Raw genomic sequence first — 26,874 nt, 5'->3', positions numbered from 1 at the left:
TGTGTGTGTGTGTAAAACTATTTCTAGAAATATATTTGAATACATATTTTTAATACATTTCGAAATGTATCAAATATATTATTATTGCATGTTCTGAAATGTTTAAAAATATAGATTTTCAGTCAACAGTTCTTAAAAGAACATTTTTTCTTCGTGTGAAGTACATTTTAGTAATCAAAAGAACCTTCTGTGTAATAGAAATATTTTGAACCATAACAAAAATTGAACCATATGAACAACCTTTATTTTTAAAAGGGGACATAAAAATATATGAATAAGACAACTGTTTAAATATAATAATAGAGCACTAAAACTAATGTGTATCTTTATGATTTTTTTTTTTTTTTTTGAGAATAATTTGAGATAGTATCCATCTCCACCAGAAAGTTAAAATAAACCAACTCTACTGACACATAAATGCATAGTTCAACACCCACAGCATTTTCATAGTCTGGCACCTTCTCTCTCGTATGCTCATACAGTACACTCACACACACACACACACACACACACACACGCAGTCCTTGTCCTCTCGCCTGGCAGCCCGAGGGTCCACCCCCTCTCTTCATTCAGCCTGGTCATGTGACCCGAGCTCTGTGAGTAGAACAGCACCGTGTGAGCCATCCATTCATTTCCTCCTGAGAAACACACGGCAGCGGAGGAGGGAAGAGAGAGAGAGAGAGAAAGAAGGGGGTCACATCAGAAAGTGCGACAGAGGAAAACAAGACAGAAAAGAGGGAGACATTGGGACGCTGTAAGGATAGTGGTTCTCGCTGTCAATTACTGAGGTTAATAATCAAGGTCAGTAATGTCTAATGTTTTTTTTGTTGTTGTTTAGTTTAGTCACTCCTTAGACTGTTAGTTTGTTAAACTATGGACCTGTCAGCTGTCATTTAAAAGCCAGGTAAAATTGTCACTGGAAATAAGACCTTCTTAAACTCTTTATTTTATGATTTAAAAAAAAAAATCAAATAAATGTTATGAATATTTAAATTGTATATGTTACCATAACTGTACATGTATTAAGTCCAATTTAAGAGCTCAAACTGAATAGCAGAAGAGTTATAGACAGAAGTACTGGATTGTTTGGTAGCTCTTTATAACTTTCATTGCTGCTGACTTATTTGTATTATTTATTTTGTTTGAGTGTATTATTGAACATTTTATACAATGTTTGCAGTATTGCGATCTTTACTGCATGTTCTCCCTTCCTGTTTGTTTCATATAAGGTCTAATTTCAGGTATATAAATAGTTTTCTGAACATGTATGTTACATAAATGCTGTATAATTCGTTTTTTTGTGTTTTTTTTTTTTATGGGTACTCATGAAAGACTCCAGGATTGCATTTACTTCCTTTTTCTTCCTCTCTCTGTCTGTCTGGTTTATACTTATGTAGGAACTGCTTTAAAATTATTTGATACAACAATACACGATAAACGTGAATACAAGAATTGCACAGAAGAACAGTAGATTTGTTGTAGACTAGTAAGGAACTAGAGCTGTTGCATCTGTTGGTCTGATTTGGCATGGATGATTTTCTCTCTCTCCATCTGCCAGTGGTTTCCCTCTCAAGTATGTGACATGGTATTCCTAGCCAAGTCAATCAGGCCTTCAAAGCTCTGAAAAATAATTAGACATCATTCAAAGAAACCACAGTACTATTAGAGTTAAATATGATTTAAGTAGCTATAAATATACAGCATCCTCTGCACCGCAGAACAGAAACCGCACCTGAGAGTTCCTCCAGAGTGTTGATCAGTGTCTAGTGTCTGTCATGTCTCCACCGGATGAGCTTTGTGCTTCAGTTGCACGGTGAAGAAGTTCGGGGGTCACTGGGTCTCGTGTTTTTGGAAGCATTTCTTCACCTGAAAGTCAATAAAATAAGCAAACTTTCCACTGTGGTGCTTGAATGACCCAGTGAGGCAGCTGGAGCTCTGCAGGTTCACCTCTGGGTGGTTGTTGTTGTAGATGGTCTTTAGGAATACAAAGTGGGCGTGCGAGAGAGCTGCTGAAGGGTGAATGTGTGGGCTTCGTGCAAACAAGATCTGAATCAATAGTCTGAGGGAGTGTGAATCAGGTGTGGACAAAGTTTTGTGTTGCAAGTTTTTAGAATCCCTGTAATGTACTGGCAATCCATCCAGAGTGTTACCCTGCCTACGGTCCGAGATGCTGGTATAGGCTCCAGCATCCCCATAACCCATAAATTGACTGATGGAAGTTTAAAAATGTATTTTGGTGGTATGTGTCTATGTAAAAATTGTTGTGGATTTGTCAACACTTGTTGTTTATTCAGATATATTGTAATTAGTATTTATCTTGATATGACTAAAGTTTCAGTAGTCAATGCAATTGTGAAGTTTCATGATCTTTTGGTTTCAATTTTGAAAACACAGCAAACCTACTGTGACACTGAACCTTTCTTTGAGAAAAAAACTAATTCAATTAAATAATAAACTTTAAATAAATAATAAACAAAGTGTAATGTAAACAAATGTTTCGCAGTGTTTTTTTAGTTTTTGTTTAAGAAATAAACAACTAAACTTTAATTTAAATAATAAATTGTGTAATGTTAACATATTTTTGACATTTTTGAAGTATATATTATTTATTTAACGGTAATAAAGTGCAATGAACCTGAACTGACCTTTGATAAACAAACAAACAAACATGCATGCATGCATACATTCATACATATATAGTGCAATGTAAAAATATTTTTGAAATTTCAAAATAAAGTAAAAAAAAAGGACAAATGTAAACATAGTTTAGTTTAAAGTATTTATTATTTAATATGTAAAATTTAGTAATAAAAAACAATGAAAAAACTGAACTAACCGTTAGTAAAAAATCAATAAATAAATAGTATAATGTAATGTTTTTAAATTTTTGAAGCATGTGTTATTTATTTACTTTGTAGATAATAAATAAATAATCTGAACTGACCTTTGATAAACAGACAAGAAATAAATAAATAAACAATTTTTTTTTCAAAGTGTTTATTGTTTATGCACTGTATTGTTGTTGATTAAGAAAAAAAATATTACAACAGCTGTCACTGGCGCATTACTCTTTAGAAAGATACACCTTATTTACCTCTAAATATAGCATATTAGTACAGTATTAAAACGTACATAGTAGTACCTTTTGAAAGGCTATTGCCCCGATGCCAACTGACCTTTTTTTGGATATAGTAATTGACAGAGGAAGGTCAATGGAAGTGCATTAGGACCCTACATTTTCAAACATATCCCATTATTGTATCACCTCTTAACAGTCACTGTGTTTAGCCAATATGTGCATTTGTTCATTCACATGCGCAGCTGCATTCACAGAGATAAAACTCAAATTGGTATCAAACTGAATACTCAGTCATATTAATACTACAAAAATACTGGTATTGTTGAATGTTTACTTTTAAATGGTTATCCCTAATCAGTACAGTAGACTTGTATAGTCTTGGAAGCCAAAACAGTTTATGGAAATGTAACTTGAAGTATTCAAAGATAAGCTCAATCTTTTGCTTTTTCGATGAACTGCATCTCTTCTTGGCATAGAAACTCTGCTGCTTTCATGCAGCCATGCACTTACACACACCTACACACATGTGCACGCAGAACAGAAATCAGAGGAACTAAATCTCCTTTGTGAGTCACCAACCTACAAAGTGTAGTGGCAGGGAGGTTCCTGTACAGTACGGGAAACAGCAGACCTCCCTAGTGACCACATGGCCCATTAAACTGAGCTCTGCAAAAGGGCTACAACCAGAGCCTGTAGCGGATGCACTTCCTGTGAACACTTTGACTGAACTTTGACCTCTGACCCCATGGCCACTCCTGATGGGGCCTGACCTCCAAATGCAAAAGGAAGAGGGAGAGAGTTTCATGTAGGATCTGTTCCTGGTTAAGGAGCTGTCAAAGCCACAGTTGTCTTCAGCCCCACTGCTGCTGTCAGGGTGAATTACTTCGGAAGAGCTAAAAGGTGTACTTTTTAAGCCTTGCTCTCTTTCACTCCTTTCAGTCTTTTTTTGGTTTTCACCTGCAGTTGTTTGTTTTTTCACTTTCTCCACTTTTCCCCAGTCTTTAAATGCAGCTGTGAGTTTTCCAGCCTCACCAAGGGCAGAGAAGGAAAAACAATTCTTACCCAGCCCTGTGTGAGCATGCACTGCTGGAAAACAAACACAGCTGCCTTGCTCATCATGAGCAGGGGCATCATAACACTCAGGGAAGAGGGCTTATATCATTCCAGGGGTAAAAACTCTTGCCTTTTGAGTATCCATAAAGAAAAATGTGTGTTCAGTGGTCGCGATCTGTTTTGGAAGGGCTGCGTAATCTCTAGCGATCACATCCTTTCCTGTCTTCCTTTCCTTCTGCTTCCCTTCTCTCTTCACTCCTTTTCTGTAAGTTTGTTCTTTGTATGATGTTCAGTCTCTGGGTGGTTAGTGGTCACGCTAGTTAGCATGCTTGGTTACTGGCACTCACGCTGTGCTTTAGGGGCTGAATCTTTTCTGGCACTGCTCTAGAAGAGGCTCAGGCTTTCCCACAATGCTCAGGACAGCTGGGGAGGGCTATCGCTGCCCCCTGAGTCTGCACAGCCTAATGGGAATGCTGGCAGATCTCTTCCAGCTGTGAAACAGGCAAGACTTTCAAACACCTTGGTGGGTGGTTATTTGGAATGAGCAGCATATTGAATATTCAGAATATATGTGCAATACTTTTCTGGTGATGTAAAATTAATCAGTATTGTAAATATTGTGATTTCAGTGTGCTTCATTTGGATGCAAGTTTACTAAAAGTGTCTCTTGGTGAAAATTTTGTGGCCTTTCCTTGTCTCACATTTTAAATAGTGTTTAACTGGTTCAGTCGTTTTGCATGAATAATTTCATCGGTTCTTGATTCAACATTTTATGTCACAATTCAAAATATTCAATCATAGAATTTAAAAAAATATATATATTTGGTAACATTTTAGTATAGGGACCAATTCTTACTATTAATTAGTTGCTTATTAGCATTCCTATTATAAACATATTGGCTGTTTATTAGTACTTATAAAGCACATATTCTGCACAATCATTTTCTACATCCCTAATCCTCCCCAACACCTAAACTTAACAACATCCTTACTATTAATAAGCAGCACATAAGGCGTTTATTCAGGCAAAAGTCATAGTTAATGGTTTGTTAATGTTGAGAATTGGACTTAAAATAAAGTGTGAGCAAATATTTTATTAGAAAATGTTTTCAAATTATAATGTTTTTTTAATTTACTTATAAAATGTATAAAACTGTCCCATTCCTTTACTTCTTAACATATAGGTGTTAAAAAACATTATTGTTTATTACTATAGCCTTTTAAATATGAAATATCCTGACATTTGAAAATACATTAAATGTTCTTTATTGTGTGAAGAACATGCCTAAAAATATTTTAAAGTAGTTGAGTATACTGTATTTCTTGCTTTGAATATTGAATTTTAATGAGCAAATATAAATATAACAGTAACACTTTATTTTAAGGTCTCTTAACTAGTTGCTTATTAGCATACATATTACTAGAATATATATTATTTATTAGTAATAATCAAGCACATATTAATGTCTTATTCTACATCCCTAATCCTACCCGATACCTAAGCTTAACAACTAACTAACTATTAATAAGCAGCAAATTAGGAATTTATTGAGGGAAAAGTCGTAGTTAATAGTGAACAAGTGTTCCCTATTCTAAAGTGTTACCAATATAACTAGTGTAGTTAGCTATACTTTCCAGTCATAATGGTTATAAGCATGCAGGAAACACACAGACAATGTGTGACTTCTCAAAACAGTTGAGAATGTCATTAATTCCCTTCTGTACATACCGTACACTTCACCATTTTGAAAGCAATCAGAGGTGTGAAGGCAGCAAAATGTAACAGCATACAAAGTGCAAAATGGACTGCTGAACACAATAATCTTTTGGTTTAACTACAGTTGTGCTCATTAATTATGATTTAGATCAGACCAAATCCAAAAATGTGTCTCTTAGAGGCTGTCCCTGAAGCAAGTCACTGCAGTCAACTGACCTGCATTTGGGAACATTAAAAATTATATGACGGTTGGCCCAATTTATTTAATGTAAAAAAAATTTTCGAGATCTCATTTTCAAGGAACACGTTTTTTCTTAAACTCTTCACTGTCGACGCCATGCATTGCGCAATATTGCCTAATAACATGGCCTTAAAATATTGCGCAACCTGGTGTGTGCCAGACCTCTGATAATAAACAGTTTGACGGCATGCGGTTCAACAGTTCAAGTCAAATTACATACATCTGTCTCACCCTGTCCAGTGGAACACTAGAGAGAGAGCTTCAGATGTTTCTGGTCCACTGTCTTCATGGAAGAAAGCACAGCAAGCCAGTCCAAGCTGTGACCAAGAGGCCATTTGTCATCTTTTTGGCCTGATCTGGGAGCAGTATCGTTTTGTATGGTCTTGATCTTCACCATTGTAAAACTGATCTCCAATCTGCACTAGTACGTGTCTTACAGCATGCTGTGCGGTGTCAGAAAGAAGCAGATGAAGAAGAAATTACAGACAGGAAGACGGCAGAGAAAAAACTGTATTTCAAGGTTTAGTTGAGTTGTTTGCAAAACAGGAAAAACAGTTTCTGACACTTTCACTCTGCGTACTTTCATTGACTTGACCTTCTGCAAGACAGAAAAGACACTTGTTGGATTAAAATTGTTTTCCGCGTACGTGATAGCTGGCTATAGACATCTGACAGACTTTCCACTCACAGACACAAAGACTTGACCCTCTGTCACCTGTATGGCAAGAGGCAAGTAAGTCCCACATGAGGTCAGTAAATACTAACCTATGTGCTCCTCACACTGACAGATTTAAACGAAGGGGTTCCAGGCTCCCCTCAAATCAATAACAGATGTGTAAGTAAGCGTTTTCACTTCTAGTTCTCTCTGAAGGCAAGTGGAAAATGCAGAAGCCTGATTTCTGAAGTAAATTTAAAGAATCTGCAGGAGACGTTATGTATTTACTTTTTGAGGAGCAGATGAATCTTCACACAAAGCATTGATTGTGAGGCTGAGAGAGAAGGCTGTTTCATTCATGAAGAGCATTCAAGGATTTCATACATCAACATCTTGTCTGGAATGTTTATTATTGTAGCCATAATGCCAAAATCTCTTTTCAACTATTGATGATAGATCACCACTAGGTGTGTGAAATGGGCCGCCAAGAGGTCAGTCGGTTTCAGTCCCTGACTATGGTAGTTTTTGATTAAACCAGACTTTTTTATCTTAGAATTTGTTAACATTATTAGCTTTTCACATTTATGGACTGTCAGCAACATACACATAAATGTTTAAGATATAGTATATAGACCATAATTATATAGATCAAGGAAATCAAATTTGATATTACTTTTTTTTATTAAACAATGCTCTGGAATACTTTATTCTGCCACTTTCATATCTTTTGGATCACATTGTGAAAATACTCTCTCGTTCGTTTCATATTAACACAACTGCCAGCATTTTGCATCTCAGTTAATAACTGTAGTAAACATGACCTCAGAGGTCTTCAGTATGAATTTTTATATTTATTTATTTGTTGTCCTTAGTGGAGTGCTTTAAGATAATTTACAGATATGATTTTATAACAATTGAACTCAAATCAATATTTCAACATTTTTTTCTTCACAAAAGCTTCTTTTTATTCTTCTTCTTTTATTTTACAAGTGAGCTAATAAAATATTATACTCAAATCACTATTTGGACTCAGAATTGGACTCGTAATCGAAAGGTTGCGGGTTCGAGTCCCCGGCCGGCAGGGATTGTAGGTGGGGGGAGTGAATGTCCAGCGCTCTCTCCACCCTCAATACCACGACTGAGGTGCCCTTGAGCAAGGCACCGAACTCCCAACTGCTCCCCGGGCGCCGCAGCATAAATGGCTGCCCACTGCTCCGGGTGTGTGTTCACGGTGTGTGTGTGTGTGTGTGTGTGCGCATTTGTTCACTACTCACTGCTGTGTGTGTGCACTTGGATGGGTTAAACGCAGAGCACCAATTTCCCATACTTGACAATACGTCACAACTTTACTTTTAAATTATTCCTTATACAAATAACAGTGCATTATATACATGTTTTTGAATGAATTGGTTGAGTGAATAATTCAGTAGCCCACTCATAAAGACTATTACCTTTTTCATTCCTGAAAAATCTGTATTGTTGAGCAAATCGATTCTTGAGTATGTCCCTCTCTCTCCTCTAGGGTCTACAGTTATCACAGTTCGAGAACAACTTATGATTTAGTAGATTTCCTCAATAATAAGACACTAATAAGAACAAAAATAGACCACTCTAACAGGAGAGAAAACATTATTTATGAGCATATTTAGTGGAATGACATGTTCAGATGAAATTGTTCAGAGATCTGCTGAACAAGGAGAGTCCGTTCAGAAGACTGGAATGTTTACATTAGTGGCCACAACTGTTCCTGGCATTGTCTTACTGCAAATGTCTGGCCAATCAATTCTTTAAACGTTGCTGTTTATTCATAGTTGATTCAAATAATGTAACAGCACACCTCTCCCCAGCAATTCCTCACACACACACACACACAGTCTTCTTCCTCACTTTTTCTCTCTTGGAGGTTTGACAATGTCCTGGCTCTATCCGACAGAAGTTGTCCTGCCAAGGAAAATGAGCTCTGTTGAAATGGAAAGTCTGAAGTCACTCAGGGCTTTTTGGCAAAAGGCAATTACGCAAAGAAGGAGAATCTAGAAGAAGTCTGCATCCTGGGGATGGATCCAAAGCAGTGTCTTTGGTTCTGCTCAATTTTTCAGCACATAGTTACTGAGATCAATTTATAAAGGAGAGGTCTGATCTTGGAGCTGTATCCTAGAGCCTTGTGAGATAAGACAAAGATGTGTCTGTTATCTAACCAGGGGAGGAAGGAGAAAAGGGAAGAGTGGAGATGAGGGAGATGTTTGTACAAGAGACATTGTGGGTGAGGCTTGAGCCTGGTTATCAGTAGCATGGCAGTGGGCAGGAAGCAGCTCTGACTTGAGGTCACATTCTGAATAACTTGCCAACTTCCCAGAAAATATGTTGAGTCACTGCTTTCTCTAAATGAGTGAAAACTCAGTGAAAGACAATTTGCTTTTTTATAGACCTCATCTAATTTGAATAGAGATTACATCTAATTTTAGTTGAATAAATAGATTACAATAGATTTTGACATTAGAATATAACTAAACTAATGACCCAATACTTTAACATAGAATAACATTTAATAGCATAATCATGTTACTAAGCTAATTACTCAATAGCACACACACAAATAATCTGAATATTGGATAATATTTCAAAGTATTGTGATGTTAGCATGTTTCTAAGCTAATAGCCCAAATACTCCAATAACACAGCCAAATATAATAAATAAATAAATAAAATATTTCAATAGATATTGACAAAAGCATGTTAAAAAGCATGTTACTATGACCCAATTGCACACACATATTGGATAATATTAAAATAATGGATGACATTCCAATAGATTCTGGTGATAGCATGTTGCTTAGCTAATTACCCGATACTTTAATACCACCACACATATGCCATTAGATAAAGCTATTTTTCAGTATAATTAATGATTTATACTCTGGTTGGTTGGTCTTGGCTGGTTTAAGCTGGACACAGCTGGGTTAAACTTGTTAAGCTTTTCTCGCAACCTGGCCAAGCTGGTTTTAGCTCATTGGTCAGCTGGTATGAAAAGTCTGACCAGTTAGAACCAGCTTGACTTGAGAAAACAAAGTGTTCAAATTCCTCTAAAACCTGCTTGCTAAACTAGATGCTATAAAAGTTGTCTAGGTAGGCAGCTTACTAAGTCTGGACATCTACATCTTCATTCAATGGTGTGCTTACCTTTCCTAAGATCCTAAATCACTAATGTAAATAGTTAAGAATGACCAAGAAAATCTTCTTTACCAGTTATATGCAAATACATTAATTACAAATTTACCTCATCATTCAGACCATTCAGACATCACAACAGGAAATAATAAAATACCACAATGGCCAACCAACCCCAAGCAACAAAACATTTCTAATGGCTTTATCCGGGAACTCACAGATGTTTTAAAGATGTTGTATGAGGTGTTACTGTACATACAGACATGTAAAGTGGGGTGCTGTCCATCATCACCTGGGTGTGGTGTGGAGCAGTGCTTTAAAGTAGAGCTTCTTTGGTAAGAACATTTATGGGGAAGTGAAGTATCCTCAGATTGGTGCCATTAAAGTGGGTTTGGGCGTTTTCTGTTTTGAAAAACCCAGCAACACATGGACATAGACAGCATTTGGAAGCTGGGATTTTAAGTGGGCACAGCCCTTCAGACCCCACCCGTTTCCTCTCACATCCTGTCTGCAAGGGATCACAGTCATGCACACACACACAAAGAGCGAGAGGTAAACTACCCAGGTCAACAGAAGCCAAATCAGTCAGCAGTTTCCAGTCTCTCTAATGAATCTGCAAGCTCTGCAGTAACAGGAAGAAATAAGGTGATTTCCAGATATAACCCACCTCCTCTATTTATCAGTAGGCTACTGCAGAGTAAGACAGGACTAACCCCATGACCTCCAAAAATCAACGAAACATTCAAACTTATGCAATACTTCCGAATGCTCTTTATGCAAGATTGTGAGCACATAGCTGCCTGTGCTTCATTCCTGTAGTGTTAGTGAAATTCATGAAGTTGGAACAATAACCAGTGGGATCATAATTATTTTAAGAATTTCCTCAAATGTGATTAAGGTCAATGACAAATAAGAGTGTTCACAATAGGGAAAATGAAAAGAAAAAAGAAAAAAACGAACAAAAAACAATCATGTGATCTCTTAAAAATGTACACTTTGTATTATGTTCATGTTAGTGGCATATAATTTTTAACTGAATGAACAATTGAGTAAACAAAAATACATTTTTAGGTAAAATAATAACAATTATTTAATAAAACAAATTGGTAACACTTTATTTTAAGGTCTCTTAACTTAAGGTCTCTTAACATATTACTAGAATATTAGCTATTTATTAGTAGTAATTAAGCACATATTAATGCCTTATTCTACATGACCTTATTCTACATCCCTAATCCTACCCAATACCTAAACTTAACAACTACCTTACTAACTATTCATCTCATTTACTATAGCAAGGTTTCAATTTTAATTTTTTTAACAATCAGACACGCGTGCCAAATCACGAACACACAAAATGTCTAACTACTGCAGTGAATCCTGCTGTATAATGGTTATTTCCTTGCTGAAACTTCACATGTTTAATGATATCTAACTGAATATTAAAACATGGGCAATGTCAATACAAAGTTATGTTATGTATCATAACATTCCTTTTGAAGTAACTAATGTCTTGCCAGATGTCATAATTCAGGATTGTTGCTTTAAATCTAAAACAAGATTACGTGGCAATGTTTGAGTGAGTTCTTTTCAAGCTGCTGTGTTCACCATTGGAGAAGTAAACAGATAAATAACAACTGATTTTTCATAAGTCAAGGCATCTGTTCTGATCTGATCTGAGTAGTACTAATAGTAAACACTTCTCAGAATGATATATTAATGCTTATTAAACCGTCTGGCGTGCTCTCTCACATATGTTTATTGTTATCCTCACACAGTCTATCTATGGGCAGTTGTGGCCTAATGGATAGAGAGTTGGATTTGTAACCTGAAGGTTGCAGGTTCGAGTCTCAGGTCCGGCAGAGATTGTAGGTGGGGGAGTGAATAACCAACACTCTCTCCACCCTCAATACCACGACTGAGGTGAGACTGCTCCCCGGGCACCGCAGCATTGGCTGCCCACTGCTCCGGGTGTATGTTCACTACTGTGTGCACACTTGGATGGGTTAAATGCAGAGCACAAATTCCGAGTATGGGTCACCATACTTGGCCACACACCACTTCCCTTTCCCTATTCAACTGTTGCTAAGCACAGCTCCTATATGGTCTGTGAGACAAATCCAAGGCTAACATTTTTACTAACATTGCCTAACATTGTTTTTCTGCTATCCCTCACAGGAACAGTGCTATCAGGATGTTGATGCTGGATGGGATGCCTGCCCTGCCAGTCAAAATCGATCCTGCAGAGTCACAGAGACGGGTAAGCAGTCAAAGCGATGCCACACAGGTGTAGAGGCTTTTAAAACTCAAGATGATAATGGTCACACTTTATTTTTAAGGTCCAGTTCTCACGATTAACTAACTATTAACTACAACGTTTGGCTCATTAAACTCCTAATTAATGCTTATTAATAGTTAGTAAGATAGTTGTTAAGTTTAGATCCTGAGTAGAATATGGTCATGCAGAATATGTGCTTTATAATAAACAGTAAATATGTTAATAATAGGCATGCTAATATGCAATCTTTTAATAGTGAGAATTGGTCCCTATACTAAAGTGTTACAATGATTATTAACCAATATCATAGTCAGTCAGTCTGGAACCCTGTGAACGCAAAACTGATATACTGTTATACAAGTCCTGGTGTCTAAATGTCACACACCTGTAAGGAAAATTGTATAGTCCAACAAACTAACCAACAAACAAGCAAATAAATAAATAAGTAAAAATTACACATAAAAAGTTGGCCTTTGAGGACTACAAATATTTACAGGGCAAAATATCTACAGATATTTTCAGGGCAATTACTTTTACTATCACCATTAATTTCATCAATTACTCTCATTACAAAAAGAGTAAATTTTACTTTATTTTAACGTTGTGAAAAAAAGAACAAAAAATTAACACAAATTAAAGGTAGTATAACAATACTACAATGACGGATGAATAATTTTTTTTGCATTACAATTTGCTAAATTTGAGTAGAGAGAGAGAGAGTATTGTATATTATTATTATTATTGTTGTACTGTGTGTGTGTGTGTGTGTGTGTGTTTATCAGTTTATCAGTTTACAGAACACAATGAGACAAACTAAATCCAGAAGAACTATGGCAACTTCCCCAAGATGCTTCAAGAAACCTAGCTGCAAAGCCACAGTACTGTTAAACGTTTTAGGCACTTGTGTAAAAATGCTGTAAAATGAAGATGCTGTCAAAAATAATGTCATAAATAGATTTTCTTTATCAATTAACTTCTATTTATGACTACATTAAATCAACATTTGGTGTCACCATCCTCAGCTTTTGCCCTAGGTGCACTTGAGCATAGTTTTTCAGGTAGCTTTGCAGGTAGGTCTCTTGAAGCAACTTGGAGACGTTGCCACAGTTCTTCTGGATTTAGTCTCAGTTTGTTCTGTTTCTTCATGTCATTCCAGACAGACTGGAATCTAACTGGATTATTACAATTAATGGAAAAATGTATGTTTGGAAATGTAAACTGATATTTCCTACAGACACACTACAGCAAAAGACAGAAATAACTGACCATTTTTAGCTGGTGAAAATACTAGTGTTCTAATCATTTTGGCCACCACTGTATGTGTATGTATCATTTTTGCAAAGATAATATTTTTGGTGTTTATGCAGTAATATCAGGACATTGTTCTTAGGAAATCAGGAAGTTTTCATGAGATTCACTATACTAAGCTTTACTGTGCTATCTTTAGTGTACTTTGCACTGCTTGACTAGAGGTTTAGTTTAAGGTGTCCCGTGCTTTGAGTCTTCAGGATATATGCCAGAATTCCAGGCTTGACCAAATAAACATATACACGTGCTTCCCCTAGTCCCCGAGTCCTAAAGCTCTCTCTCCATTTTCATGCTCAGCAAAGCCCACACACATAATATTTTGCACCCTGTTTTAACGGTTGTCATTGTCGTGTCGTTGATCGGGTCGAGTGCAGGATGTGCGTGGGCCACGCAGCTCAGCTTTGAAGTGTATTAAATCAACAGGCAGCACAGTTGAAACGTGCTTCTTGTTTAAGTGGGCTCAACGCCAAGACCCTTTTTTTGGAAATGCATTGCTCCCCCTATTAAAGCCATCCTCACCAGAAGCTCTTCGGATTCAGAAAATTAGCCATAATGACTGGTAGCCCCCCGTACGAGGGGTTGGATATTGGCCGTGCAGGAGGGGAGGGATAGGAAGGTGGGAAAGGTGAAGCGTGAGTCGGGACAGAGAGAAACGGGGTAGAGATGACGTTTCAAAACATGTTCCATTTCAGCTGAACAGCCTCCAAGTCAACCACAGTAAAAAACAGAAGGGAAATTTTTGGGCTAGAAATAATGCTGTGAGCAGACCACTTTTTGTCCATGCTTTCATTGAGTCTGAGTGAGTGCTTCTGACATCTTTGCCTGAAATGTTTTGTCAATTTACTGATGTTAATTTAGGATAACAGCTGAGTCAGTAAATGTCTGAAAGACTGCGTTTTCTTCACTTTTTCTCTGCACCTTTTGTGGTGTGTTTTCCTTCCATATGATAAACAAGCACTCTCAATACTGTCGCAGTCCTTCAGCCCTCCGATTTTCATTTCAGTCTCCTGTTGCAGGCAGTCATGCATTATTTCACTCACTATTTCTCCTTACCAATCATTAAAAGCATGCATTAAGTGTATTAATTTATTAGATTCATTGCTGTATGGGCTTTCCTGTAGCTCAAATAGTAGAGCATGGCGCTAGCAAGGCCAAGGTCATGGGTTCGATTGTTCTTAGGAAATCAGGAAGTTTTCATGAGATTCACTATACTAAGCCATCGGACAGCAACTGGCAGATTACAATAGCAGCAAAAGGAGCGGCAAGACCAGGCAGATAGAGAGGACCAAACAAGGCACCATAGAGCTGAGCTCAGATACTTGTTGACTGCCAACTCTGAAGCAGACCAAGTGCCAGGCAGGGAGAACCAGTGGCAGGACTCACAGGAACAGGTCAGGACAGGAACTCTAACACAAAAAGACAAGACAGGACAAGGCTCCACAGGAACAGTTACTCCAAAGCAGGCAGGGGGATAAATAAAAAGAACCGATAAAGACTGAAGTAACAAAATAAGAAATAATTACCAATTTAACCAACACAATTAACTGAAGGAGATCAAAGGAATCAAAAGAATATCAAACAAAGATGCAAAACAAAAGATCAGGACTAGAAGAACTGAATTATTAAAAGAAAAGCAAAGGCAAAAACAGACAAAAATGCATAACAAGAACATGGAACTATAAAGGACTAGACAAGACAAGGACACAAGACCAACCAGACAGGGAGACAGAAACACATACTCAGCCACATCCACAGACAGCGACAGAAGGGGGTGAGAATGACAACGAACTGGCAAAGACAATAGGGCAAGGGGCCCTATAAATAGAGAGGAAAGCACACGAGGAACAGGTGAAAGCAGTTACACTAACAAGGACTCAACAAGGGCTGACAAGAAGGTGTGGTAAAGATGAAACAAGGAGGAGGGGCTAGAGAAGCACATGGCTGACGAAAACAAAGCCATGTGCTAACACAAGACAACATAAACACAAGAACAAACACAGACAAACAGTGTCAGGGCTGAACCCTGACAGATATTGCAAACTGATATATCATATCATTTTAATTTTTTTATCATAAACACTGGATTCCAGCTCAATTCGCTTTACTATTTACTGCACTTTGTTATACTTCTAGTTATTTACCTATTGCAGCTAATGAATCTGAAGTCTCACACACTCACAGAAAGTAGCACACTTCACCGTTTCAAAATAAGGTGGATAAAATATCTAAAATATAACTTTACTAGATAGAACAAAACACCTAAAACTGAAAGTTGTGTTCTAAACCTGTATGAGTTTCTTTCTTCTGTTGAACACAAAAGAAGATATTTGAAAGAATGTCGGCAGTTGCTGGTAGCCATCAACTTCCATAGTATGGAAAATAAATACTATGGAAATCAATGGCTACCAGCAACTTAAAAATATCTTATTTTGTGTTCAACAGGAGAAAGAAATTCATACAGGTTTTAACAACATGGGGGTGAGTAAATGATGACAGAATGGTTCATTTTTTGGGTGAACTTTACTATTAAGGCCATTAATATTCAATACAATCTGCTTTTCAGGTAAGGACTCTTAAGACTGAAATCCTAGGAAATCCTAGAATGTTCCTGTTTCAGTGTAATAGTAATTAATAGTTAACTGATTTAATTTAGTCTTTTTCCTCTCAGTCTCCTGTGATCCATGACTACACAGCGATGGGTGTGCTGGTGTTGAACCGCAGATTTCGGACACCATCGGATGATCGACGATTCCTGTCCGACCCCTTCCAGACACAAACTGAGCCCGTGGACCTGTCCACCAACAGAGCCAGAACCTCCCCATCACTTTCAGCATCCTCATCTTTATCCTCGTCTCCCTCGTCATCCTCATCATCAATACGATTTTGTCCACGCTCCCCTCCTTCCAGCAAGTCTGTGTCATCTTCATCACCGTCATCATTATCTATGCCTTCGTCCTCCTCCACTTCAGTCATAACCCCCGTTCCTCGTTTGAAGATGTCTCCAGTGGTGGCCTCTCCCCCGTCCAGGAGTCTCAGGGGGCAGTCGTATTTGCACATACCCCAGCTGATGCCTCCTTGCTCCAGCCCGGTCCACCTCCACCCACGCCGGGTGCCGGTGGTGGTACAGCCCATGCCGCTGGTCTACCCTGGACTGGGATCGCTGGGGAACAGCAGGCTCATGATGCCGCTGCTGGAGGAAAAAAGGATGCACAGGAAAGGTGAGACAGAAGCTTGGTTGTCTTAGTGACCTTATGACAGAAAAATGACTGACAGTCCAAACAGCCAATGAAATTGTGGCGCTGATAAGCTTTGTTGTTGTCTGCCATTTTGTCCAACAAACTTACTGAACTGGCTGTAACATACAAACCTCCTTTTTTCAAATTCCCAACATTATGGTAAAAGGGTGTTGTTATGGTACATGTAATTCGATACACGTTATTGGATCAGGGAATAATTCAGATCCTATGCTTGCAAATTTGAGATTTTTTTTAAAAATTGAAAAATAAAACTAATAATAAAATAAAATAAAAAAAAATAAAATAATTTGTTATTTTAAATAAAATAAATGTTAATTGAAAGACTTATTTTAACACTTTATTTTAAGGTCCAATTCTTGCTATTAACAAACTATTTACTACGACTTTTGCCTCAATAAACTCCTAATTTGCTGCTTATTAATAGTTAAGTTTAGGTATTGGGTAGGATAAGGGATGTAGAATATAGTCATGCAGAATATGTGCTTTATAAGTATTAATAAACAGCCAATATGTTAATAATACTAGGCATGCTAATGAGCAACTATTTAATAGTGAGAATTGGTGTTACAAAAAAAAAAGATGCAGTAAAATAACTAAAACTGAAGTAAAAATAAATCAAAACAACTCTATTTACTAAAAATGACTAAAACTAAAAAATTCCAATAAAAATGGAAAATATAAAAATAAAAGCAATTAATAAAATAATTAATAAAAACTTCAATAGTATCTCAAGACACCTACGTTCAATGTAATTGTCCCGTGATATATATATATATTTTATTTTATTTTTATTTTATTTTTTTCTTAAATACAACTAAATACACAGAGCCAAAGTTTTTTTTTTATATTTTTTTATTTTTTCTTAAATACAACTAAATACATAGAGCCAAAGTTTTTTTTTTTTTTTTTATCTGCAGAAAGGGTCCATTACATGGTTTTCCTTTGTTTTTATGTCAATAATGTTGACTGTCTGACTTCTTTGATCTCCCCTTGTAATTTCAATATAGTCTGCTGATATTTTTAGTGTTTCAACATGACTTGATAGAAAAGCTTGTGCTTTCTGTGTTTTGCATTGCATTTGAAGTAATTGATTCCAAAATCATCAGGTTCATCGGCAAACAAGCTGACTTGTGACTTCATCTGTCTTAAAAAGGCACTTTGCTTAGTTAAATAATCACTATTGTGAAGTCAATTGCCAAGATCCTGGCCACTATTGTGGAAAAAAACATCTTCCTGCAAAGTCTTTCACACTCTTCCTCTCTCCACTTTCCTCCCTCTTTGTCTGTAGGTGCAAAGCACTGAGTTCCAAAGCCTCTCTTGGAGTTTCCGTGTTCTTGGCAGGGTCAGTGACAGAACCCAGAGCCTGGCTGTGTATTAGACAGGCTCAGCTCTTATGAGTGCAGCTCCATTGTGCTCGTCTCTTTATATTCCTGCTGCTACATCAGTGCAAGAAGTAGATGCTATGGCAAAAACTCCACTAAGATAAACGAGGGCACCTGGGTTTATTAGTGACCAAGCGTATGGCGGAAACACAATAGCAACTTTGATAAGAAGCATGTTTAAAGACACTCAAACCCTTTTTTTCTATCTAGGAAAGCTTGCCTTTGGGCAACAGGGCTGTTTTAATGGGTTCTATGGCTAGGAAGGCTTTCCATTTATTCTTTTACTCTTTTTTTTCATCCTTTTTTTCCTCTGGGGGGAGGTGTAGATAGAGGCTGGAGATGTCCAATGTCATATAACTCTCTCTTATGTCCTGTATTAGTGTGTGTGCTGTGTCTCAGAGCTCTTTCTGCTATAGACTGACCAATCAGAGAAGGGCATTTATCTATATCAGAAGCACACAGTGTGTGCAAACAAGCAGGTTGACACATAATTAGGCCTGTGCAGTTCACACTTTGATGATCCAATTTTAGTTAATTAAAAAACATTCAAGATTCACACACAGAGACCAGCCCCCTATCTTGAGGGGCCGTGCCCGTATGCTCTGCACTCTCTCTTGAAGTATCCATGGCAACAAGACAGGACATGGAATGACACGAATACAACGGAGACCTTTGAAATTGCTGTTACAACCAAACAAAATAAAACAAACCAATACAAACATGCCCTGCTTGCTTATTGCAAGAATAGAGTGAACTATATTCTGTTATTCATTTGAGCTAGGAATAGATGAGTTCATTGGAAATTTTCAGTGTGGATGTCAAGATCATAAAATGCCATCAGTTCTCGAGATTCTAACAACAAAACATCAAAACGTCAAAGTTGCAAAGGTTAGATAGGGGAGGTTTAGATTATCAGTGTTTAATCAACTGTAAATCAGTGTTGTTTTAGTATTATTATATACTATTATAGTATTTATTAGTTTTTTGTTTTAATTTTAGTTTAAGTAATTTATCTCTAGTATGGAAACCAGTTTCTTCCTGAGTAAAAAACAAGGAAAAGGTAATTACTAAGTAATAATAAAAAAAAATAACTTTTTTCCTCCAAATTGTGATATAAACTTGCAGTTGAGGATTATAAAGTCAGTATTGCATGATATAAACTCGCAAATTTGAGAAATAAAGTCAGAATTGTAACAACACTGATTCAATTAAAATTAGGCTTATTTTTTTATCTGTTTATCACACATGACTACAGACAACTTCATATGCTTTAGTGGTGCTTTCAATGGTCTTTATGAATTGTTGTATAGAAAAGAAAGTCTTTGTGAAGATACTTTTAAAACATTGTTTCAAATTAACACTGTTTATTTATTTATTTTGCAGATTATAGATTATTATTTTGGTTTTTGTACGTATTGTAAATTCAACTGCACCAACCTTCTGTTTTTATCCAGTCACACACCGAATCGCAGATGGACTGTCGCCTCGGCGATCTTTGAGTGACAGCGAGGATGATGACCTGCCCAACGTGACCTTGGAGAGTGTGAATGAAACGGGATCCACTGCCCTGACTATCGCCCGCGCCGTACAAGAGTAAAGACACCTTCATCATTAATCTGCAATATTTATAATCCAATCCTATCTATGAGTATGATATATGATGGTAATTCTCAGAGCTCACTGTGTGCCCAGTGATATGATATCTAGGATAACAAAGAATTTAGAAATACAGTTTTTAGATTGTGATAGAGACTTAAGTTATTACAAGGAGAATCACATAAAGATGTAAACATGGGGGGGGGGGGGGGGGGTGTTAGCATCCAAAAAGATGCTTTTTAAAGCAGATGTGCAAATAAATATGTTTAAGAGCATAAAAACTAAGTTCATTAATAAAAACAGTCTAAAAACTAAAATGGTCAGGTATTAAAAACCACTTCCCGTTTCTACTAGTGACAGTCATTTTACATACACAGCTTTTCTGGGTTACACTTTATTTTAATTACACATTTAGGGACTGAGTAATATTAATTAACTAAATGTACTTACTATATGGTCAGGGTTATGGTGAGGGTTTGGTTACTTCTATGTAATTATGCATAATAATTTTTTTTATAATAGTAAGTACATGTAAGATGTTTACCAAGGACACCTTAAAATAAAGTGTTACCCTTTTCCGCTCATACTAATTGGAACATAACATTTTTAAAAATATACTCTTGCCTCACCATATGATTAATAAATAAGTATAAGATAATATATTTAAGATATAAATAAGATAAGAGTTGAATCCAGCATAGGTACACACAATACATTTGCACAAGCATTTCCATAAATGAGCTAAAATGAGAGCTTTCCACAAGTTTGTGCTTCCTTTAAGGCCATGTGTACTTAAACAGGAAATGTAAATATTAAAAAATGCACTAAACAGTAAAGAACACAATAAAAACAGTGACGGAAGACAACTTCAAGAAGTCTCCATCACATAGATATTTAAAAGTAAACAGATATTTTAGACATTTTAAAATATAAATATATATATATATTTTTAAAGTGTATTAAATAAAGAATTAGATATGGCACATATACCTGAAGTGTTTGCGAACTTATAAGAAAGCAAGTAGGGTCAAAGGCTATTGGCTGGCAGTGCTGCCTAAATGTGTGTGGAAAGGACAAAGGTGCCAGTATGATTCATAGAAAGCTGCAGGAGTGAATATTATTGTGAAAGTGAATAAGTGTCTTATTGCTTATTTGACCTGTTGGTTCTTAAATCAATAATGATTTGATCCAGTGAGTCACGTTTGTATATACAGTATACTGTTTCTATGCAGTTATAGTTTAGGGACAACATTTTTAAATCTGACAAAACCACCCTGGGGACATTTTAAGAAATTTTGACTGGAAAAAGTATTCATAAGTAATTCCAGTTATATTTTTATTTTTATAATTAGCTTTATATATTCTCAGAAATAAAGGTAGAAAAGCTTTCACTGGAGTGGTACTCTTAAAGCATGCATATTAATACTGTGAAGTTACATAACATTACTTCAAATGTACATATTAGTAGCTAGATGGTACACAATAGTACTTTTCGAAAAGGTACTGTCCCAGTGACAGCTTTTGTACCTTTTTTTCTGAGCATGTTTATATTTTTACGTGTTTGGCAGATGCCTATCTGATTTAAAGCATATGCAGGGTAAACATTTTGCCAGTATGGCCTTGTTTAGCCAGTTGAGCCTCAGGAACTGATTTCAGTCTCAGAGGGAGTGTGTGCTTCAGGTTGAATCTGTTGTGGACACAGGTGCAGGAGTCGATGCAGGTTTATGTATCCCCTGACCCGTGACCAGCTGAATAATGAATGGACGTCATTCTTACCTTTATTATTATTATATTAAGCTGATAAACTGGTCTCCAGACAGTGATGCTGCCCTGCACGTCACCACCATTTGAAAGCCCCTCTGGTGTTCTCCAGTGGGAAACATACAAACAAAAGACGGAACATAAATGACTGTGCTGAGTTTAGTCTGACGGCAGCTGCTGTTTCCCTCCCTGGTTCTCTCTTGTTGACAACAGTCTAACGTTGATTCTTACTGTAAAACTTAGATGGAGTTCCTCTGACCTCGGACTAAAAATTCCAAACTGCATATGAGCACACACACGGTCCTAATGAAATGTGGAAAATAGTGACAACATTTTAAAGAATGTAGATATTGTTTAAAGGAGGAGAAAAGATCTATGATGTTTTCTTTCTTTCTTTTCCTCTTTGGGCCCCAAAAGTGATGGAGTGTGCCAAAAGCTACAGGTGCCCGTTGTTGACCCCCCTCCACACACACACACACATACACTCACACCAAAAGAAACAGGAAGTGGCTCTGTGGGGGGTGAAAAGGCCTCTTCTGCCACTCAGAAAACATTTCCAGTGAAAAGTAGGCACACCATCTAATTTATCCTGACAAGAAAATAAAAGCGAATTCAAGAAAAGGCAGATTTCCCTGATACCAAACATATGCACAGTAAATGTAGGCAATTAAATTTATTTCCCTAAATAAATATTTGATACTCTCTTTTTATCTTTAAATGACAAATAATGTAATTAATAATGTAAAATAGTATAATAATATTTCTGAACCATTAGCGCCACCAAACGGAAGTGCAAAAAATAATAGCTTTTTGTACAGTTTTCTAAACACGCCACCGCCCTGTTTGCAAATATTACTATGTCGGGCCGGTTAGCATATTCAAACTTATTTTTAACCATGAATATATATTTTTAAACTCTATTAGTAAATACCAACTAGGCCTAAAACTATCTTCAGATCTACTGCACGCAAGGAGCAGGCAACCTCATTTAATGCTTCTCCGTCTGTGGAAATATTGGCACTCTGGTTATGGGAGAATTTAAGGGAATCAAACTACTACTTTCATATTAATATATGACAGCAGAATAGGGTGGAAAAGGAGAAATAATTTAACATCACTTCACCTGTAGAATACAGTCTGATGGCGTCCATAGATTATTCTATTAGCGTAGCTCCCTCAAGTGGCTATTTAAAGTAAAGAAGAAACATTTATTTTTTTCTGATTTGTTTTACATGTGAATTTATTCCCACACATTTCCAGTTCGTGTGTGTGTGTGTGTGTGTGTGTGTGTGTGTGTGTAAAGATTAATCTATAACAATATAATATTTAAATATTATTGATAATATGATAAAAAAGATTATATGATAAAATCTTTTTGTTAATTATAACTGCCATTCTGAATTAAAAACTACATTAGACCTAACAGTTTATATTCAGTGTGTGTGTGTGTGTGTGTGTGTGTGTGTGTGTGTGTGTGTGTGTGTGTGTATGTGTGTGTGTGTGTGTGTGTGTGTGTGTGTGTGTGTGTGTGTGTGTGTGTGTGTGACTAACACTCTCATACTTAACAAAACTGTCTTCAAATGATATCCTTAATTGCTTCCAATAACATTAGAAATCATATGCTGTCATTGCAGTTCCCTGTTGCCGTTCAGCATCGAGAGCCTGCGGAGACCCAGGCCTTCAGAGTCATCTGACTCAAAGAGGAGACGCATTCACAGGTGTGAGTTTGAGGGCTGCAATAAGGTTTACACCAAGAGCTCTCATCTTAAAGCCCACAGACGCACACACACAGGTGAGTCAGCCTACATTTACATAAGATCAAGTTTTGAAAAACATTTTGTTTCTATCAATTACTTTATTTACTTATTTATTTATTCTATATGTATTTTTCTCTCTCTCTCTCAGGTGAGAAGCCATACAAGTGTACGTGGGATAACTGCACATGGAAGTTCGCTCGCTCTGACGAGCTGACACGACATTACCGCAAACACACTGGCGTCAAACCATTCAAATGCAGCGACTGTGACCGCAGCTTCTCCCGCTCGGACCACCTCGCCCTCCACCGTCGCAGACATGCCCCACAAACATGCATAGTGTGAAAAAGACGTTTGATGGACAATATAAGCAGACAGAGCAGGTCTCTATCTGCCAGTGTCGCATGCAGAAGGTCTGGAATTACTCCTCGCACAACAAAGAGGTGAAAGACATGGGAATTTGAGGAATGAGAGACCATGTTGAAGATGAGGTCCATGTATTATGAGATTCATCTACATTTCCTTCATATGGTTTATCTTCTGCACTTTTATGTGAGGTTTATTCATAAAGGTGGGAGCCACAGAGTCTTGTACTAGCTATTAAAAGCCATGTGCAGTTAAAGGTGCTGGATACGATTTTTACACATAAATACTATGGAATCAGCAAGAAAATATTTGCTATGTAAAGATACAGTGTAGTAGCTACATCCTTAGCAGAGAGTTAAGTCAGAACCCCTCTGTTTGTGTAATTCGAGCTTTTCTGTTCGTTTTTTGGGGGTGTGATTTTTATTGAGCCCTCCCTTTGAAACTGTTGGCCCTCATTGCATTTATAATGACATAGTAGAGCTTTCCCACATGCCATGTTTTGTATATTAGCATAATACTTACCTCTTCACTTGACATTTTTAGTTTACAAAAACCAAAGGTATCTCTCATTATATATGAAGAGTTCAGGTGCAAAAACCATGAGCATTTTTCTCAGGCTGCTATATTTATGTTCAGTTATTTCACTTTAATGGCAACAACCTATTCATTGCCATTAAAGTGAAATTACTAAACTACACATGAGAGCCTGAGACAAATTCTCATTTTAGAAGAAAATGTCAGATGGCACTTACAGGCTTTTGAACTCCTGTTTTCTTGATGTGTTGCCTGTGGGGGGCATGGCCGAATGGAGGGTGTGTGGCCAAAGCGTACGTTTGTTTTGTTCTGATATGTGATTGTTCTTGCGGTTCAAAATCGTATATAGCACCTTTAAATGTATTTGATTCTCCGAACCTTCAGGTTTACTCATGGAAGCCTTATGGAATTGCATTTCACAATATTTAAAATAGATTTTGCAATAGGCTGCTTATTTTTGTCTAAAAAGCATTGCAGAGGAGCCCAAATCTGTTCAGTGCAAGCTTTGGTTATGCATTTAGCAAAAAAAAAAAAAAAAAAGTCAGTTTGGAAAAATAAACGTAATTTACAATTTGCAGTGCAATAATGGTATGGCTGCCATTGTGTAGAACTAAGTACAAACTTGTTTCAGTTAAAAAGACACACACACACAACTAAAATATAAGACAAACGAACATAAAGCATGACCTTACCACTATGAATTTACTGAAAGTTCACATTCTAGCTTCAAATTCTGCATGGGCTCCAGTTATGACTTTATTATGGAATCTGTTTTTTTGTATATATAACTGAATGTGAGGAGACAACCGTACCATTGATGTAGTGTTCTGTCCTCTCAGGACTCCGTTATATGAGAGATACATTCTCTCACACCGTTTAAAATTTCCCTTGCATCATTTGTGCACAAAACTAGTGTAGCTGATGTCTGTATATTTTATAGTCTTTACCATGTGGTATATAATTTTTGTTTGTTTGTATTATATGTCATATATTTGTTCTGTATTCCGAGATTTGCACCCTTCTGTCCATAAATATGTGATGCCAAAATTTATAGTATTTTACAGGGAACCCAGTGACTAAAAATCATGAGTGTAAATGATCGTCAAATGGGCATTCCTTTTTATTATTTTTTTCTCTTCTACAATGATGTATCTGTAAATGATGTTATGGTAAACATTTCAGTTTTATATGGATTTAACTGTGAATTTATACATAAATACAGTATATGTTAGAAAAAAAGGCATGAATAAAAGCACAGATTTGTATGTACATAAAAGACTTGTGTGACTTTAAAGACCATATAAAGGCCCAAATGCATATCGAGGGGTGAGAACCAGAAGGGTGTAAGTGATATTTTTGGTGAAATGGATATATATACATCAAATGAAAGCTCTTAATGAGCTCTTTCTACTGGCAAAAGTACTATCATCCATGGGTGTACAAATTTGTATTATAAACAATTGAAATCATTACACAAAGTCCAATCAAACTATGGTAAAATTTTAGTTTTGGCTCTCCTGTAAAGTTGGTGAAATGTCACTTACACCCTTCTGGTTCTCACCCCTCGATATGCATAGTTTTATAATTCTGGATACTGGAACTGAAGATACTGGAACTGAAACTACACTATTCTACGGCAGAACACATATCTTAACTGACAGACATTTAGAAGAGTAATAGGCCTACACTGTAAAAAAAAAAAGTTGAGCCAATTAAAAATTTTAAGGCAACCAGCTTAAGCAGATTTATTAGTTTTCTCAACTTGTTGTTTTAAGTTTATACAACAAAAAGTTGAGAATCTCCTATAAAAATAAGTTGAGAGAACTCAAAAATCTGCTGAAGCTGGTTGCCTTAATTTTAAGTTGGCTCAACGTTTTTTTTTTACAGTGTATATACAGTGGGTACGGAAAGTATTCAGACCCCCTTAAATTTTTCACTCTTTGCTATATTGCAGCCATTTGTTAAAATCATTTAAGTTAATTTTTTTTCCTCATTAATGTACACACAGCACCCCATATTGACAGAAAAACACAGAATTGTTGACATTTTTGCAGATTTATTAAAAAAGAAAAACTGAAATATCACATGGTCCTAAGTATTCAGACCCTTTGCTGTGACACTCATATTTAACTCAGGTGCTGTCCATTTCTTCTGATCATCCTTGAGATGGTTCTACACCTTCATTTGAGTCCAGCTGTGTTTGATTATACTGACTGGACTTGATTAGGAAAGCCACACACCTGTCCATATAAGACCTTACAGCTCACAGTGCATGTCAGAGCAAATGAGAATCATGAGGTCAAAGGAACTGCCTTGAGAGCTCAGAGACAGAATTGTGGCAAGGCACAGATCTGGCCAAGGTTACAAAAAAAATTCTGCTGTACTTAAGGTTCCTAAGAGCACAGTGGTTTCCATAATCCTTAAATGGATGACGTTTGGGACGACCAGAACCCTTCTTAGAGCTGGCCGTCCGGCCAAACTGAGCTATTGGGGGAGAAGATCCTTGGTGAGAGCGGTAAAGAAGAACCCAAAGATCACTGTGGCTGACCTCCAGCGATGCAGTCGGGAGATGGGAGAAAGTTGTAGAAAGTCAACCATCACTGCAGCCCTCCACCAGTCGGGGCTTTATGGCAGAGTGGCCTACGGAAGCCTCTCCTCAGTGCAAGACACAAAAAAACAGAAATAAGATTCTCTGGTCTGATGAGACCAAGATAGAACTTTTTGGCCT

General features: G+C 36.8%; 1 protein-coding gene across 1 annotated transcript; it reads left to right on the top strand.

The window, feature by feature from the left end:
* The first annotated feature begins 602 nt into the window (after window positions 1-602).
* Window positions 603-25,416, top strand: LOC306873902 (Krueppel-like factor 12). The gene is made up of 6 exons (XM_079423440.1): window positions 603-801; window positions 12,089-12,170; window positions 16,165-16,714; window positions 19,590-19,728; window positions 23,127-23,284; window positions 23,398-25,416. Exons 2-6 carry the CDS (start codon window positions 12,105-12,107, stop codon window positions 23,589-23,591), a joined length of 1,107 nt encoding a protein of 368 aa, XP_079279566.1. The 5' UTR covers window positions 603-801; window positions 12,089-12,104; the 3' UTR covers window positions 23,592-25,416.
* The last annotated feature ends 1,458 nt before the right edge of the window (window positions 25,417-26,874 follow it).

This window comes from Barbus barbus (assembly GCF_936440315.1).
Source record: "Barbus barbus genome assembly, chromosome: 8".
NCBI classification, from domain to species: domain Eukaryota; kingdom Metazoa; phylum Chordata; class Actinopteri; order Cypriniformes; family Cyprinidae; genus Barbus; species Barbus barbus.
Note: the sequence above shows the minus strand (reverse complement) of the source record. Positions and strands in the feature narration are given on the sequence as shown.

Bases quoted from the DNA above. Each gene is read 5' to 3' on its own strand.
- LOC306873902 (XM_079423440.1), top strand. From the start codon at position 12,105: ATGTTGATGCTGGATGGGATGCCTGCCCTGCCAGTCAAAATCGATCCT. The intron at 12,171-16,164 runs GTAAGCAGTCAA...TTTTCCTCTCAG, and splicing joins CTGCAGAGTCACAGAGACGG to TCTCCTGTGATCCATGACTA. The intron at 16,715-19,589 runs GTGAGACAGAAG...GTTTTTATCCAG, and splicing joins AAAAAGGATGCACAGGAAAG to TCACACACCGAATCGCAGAT.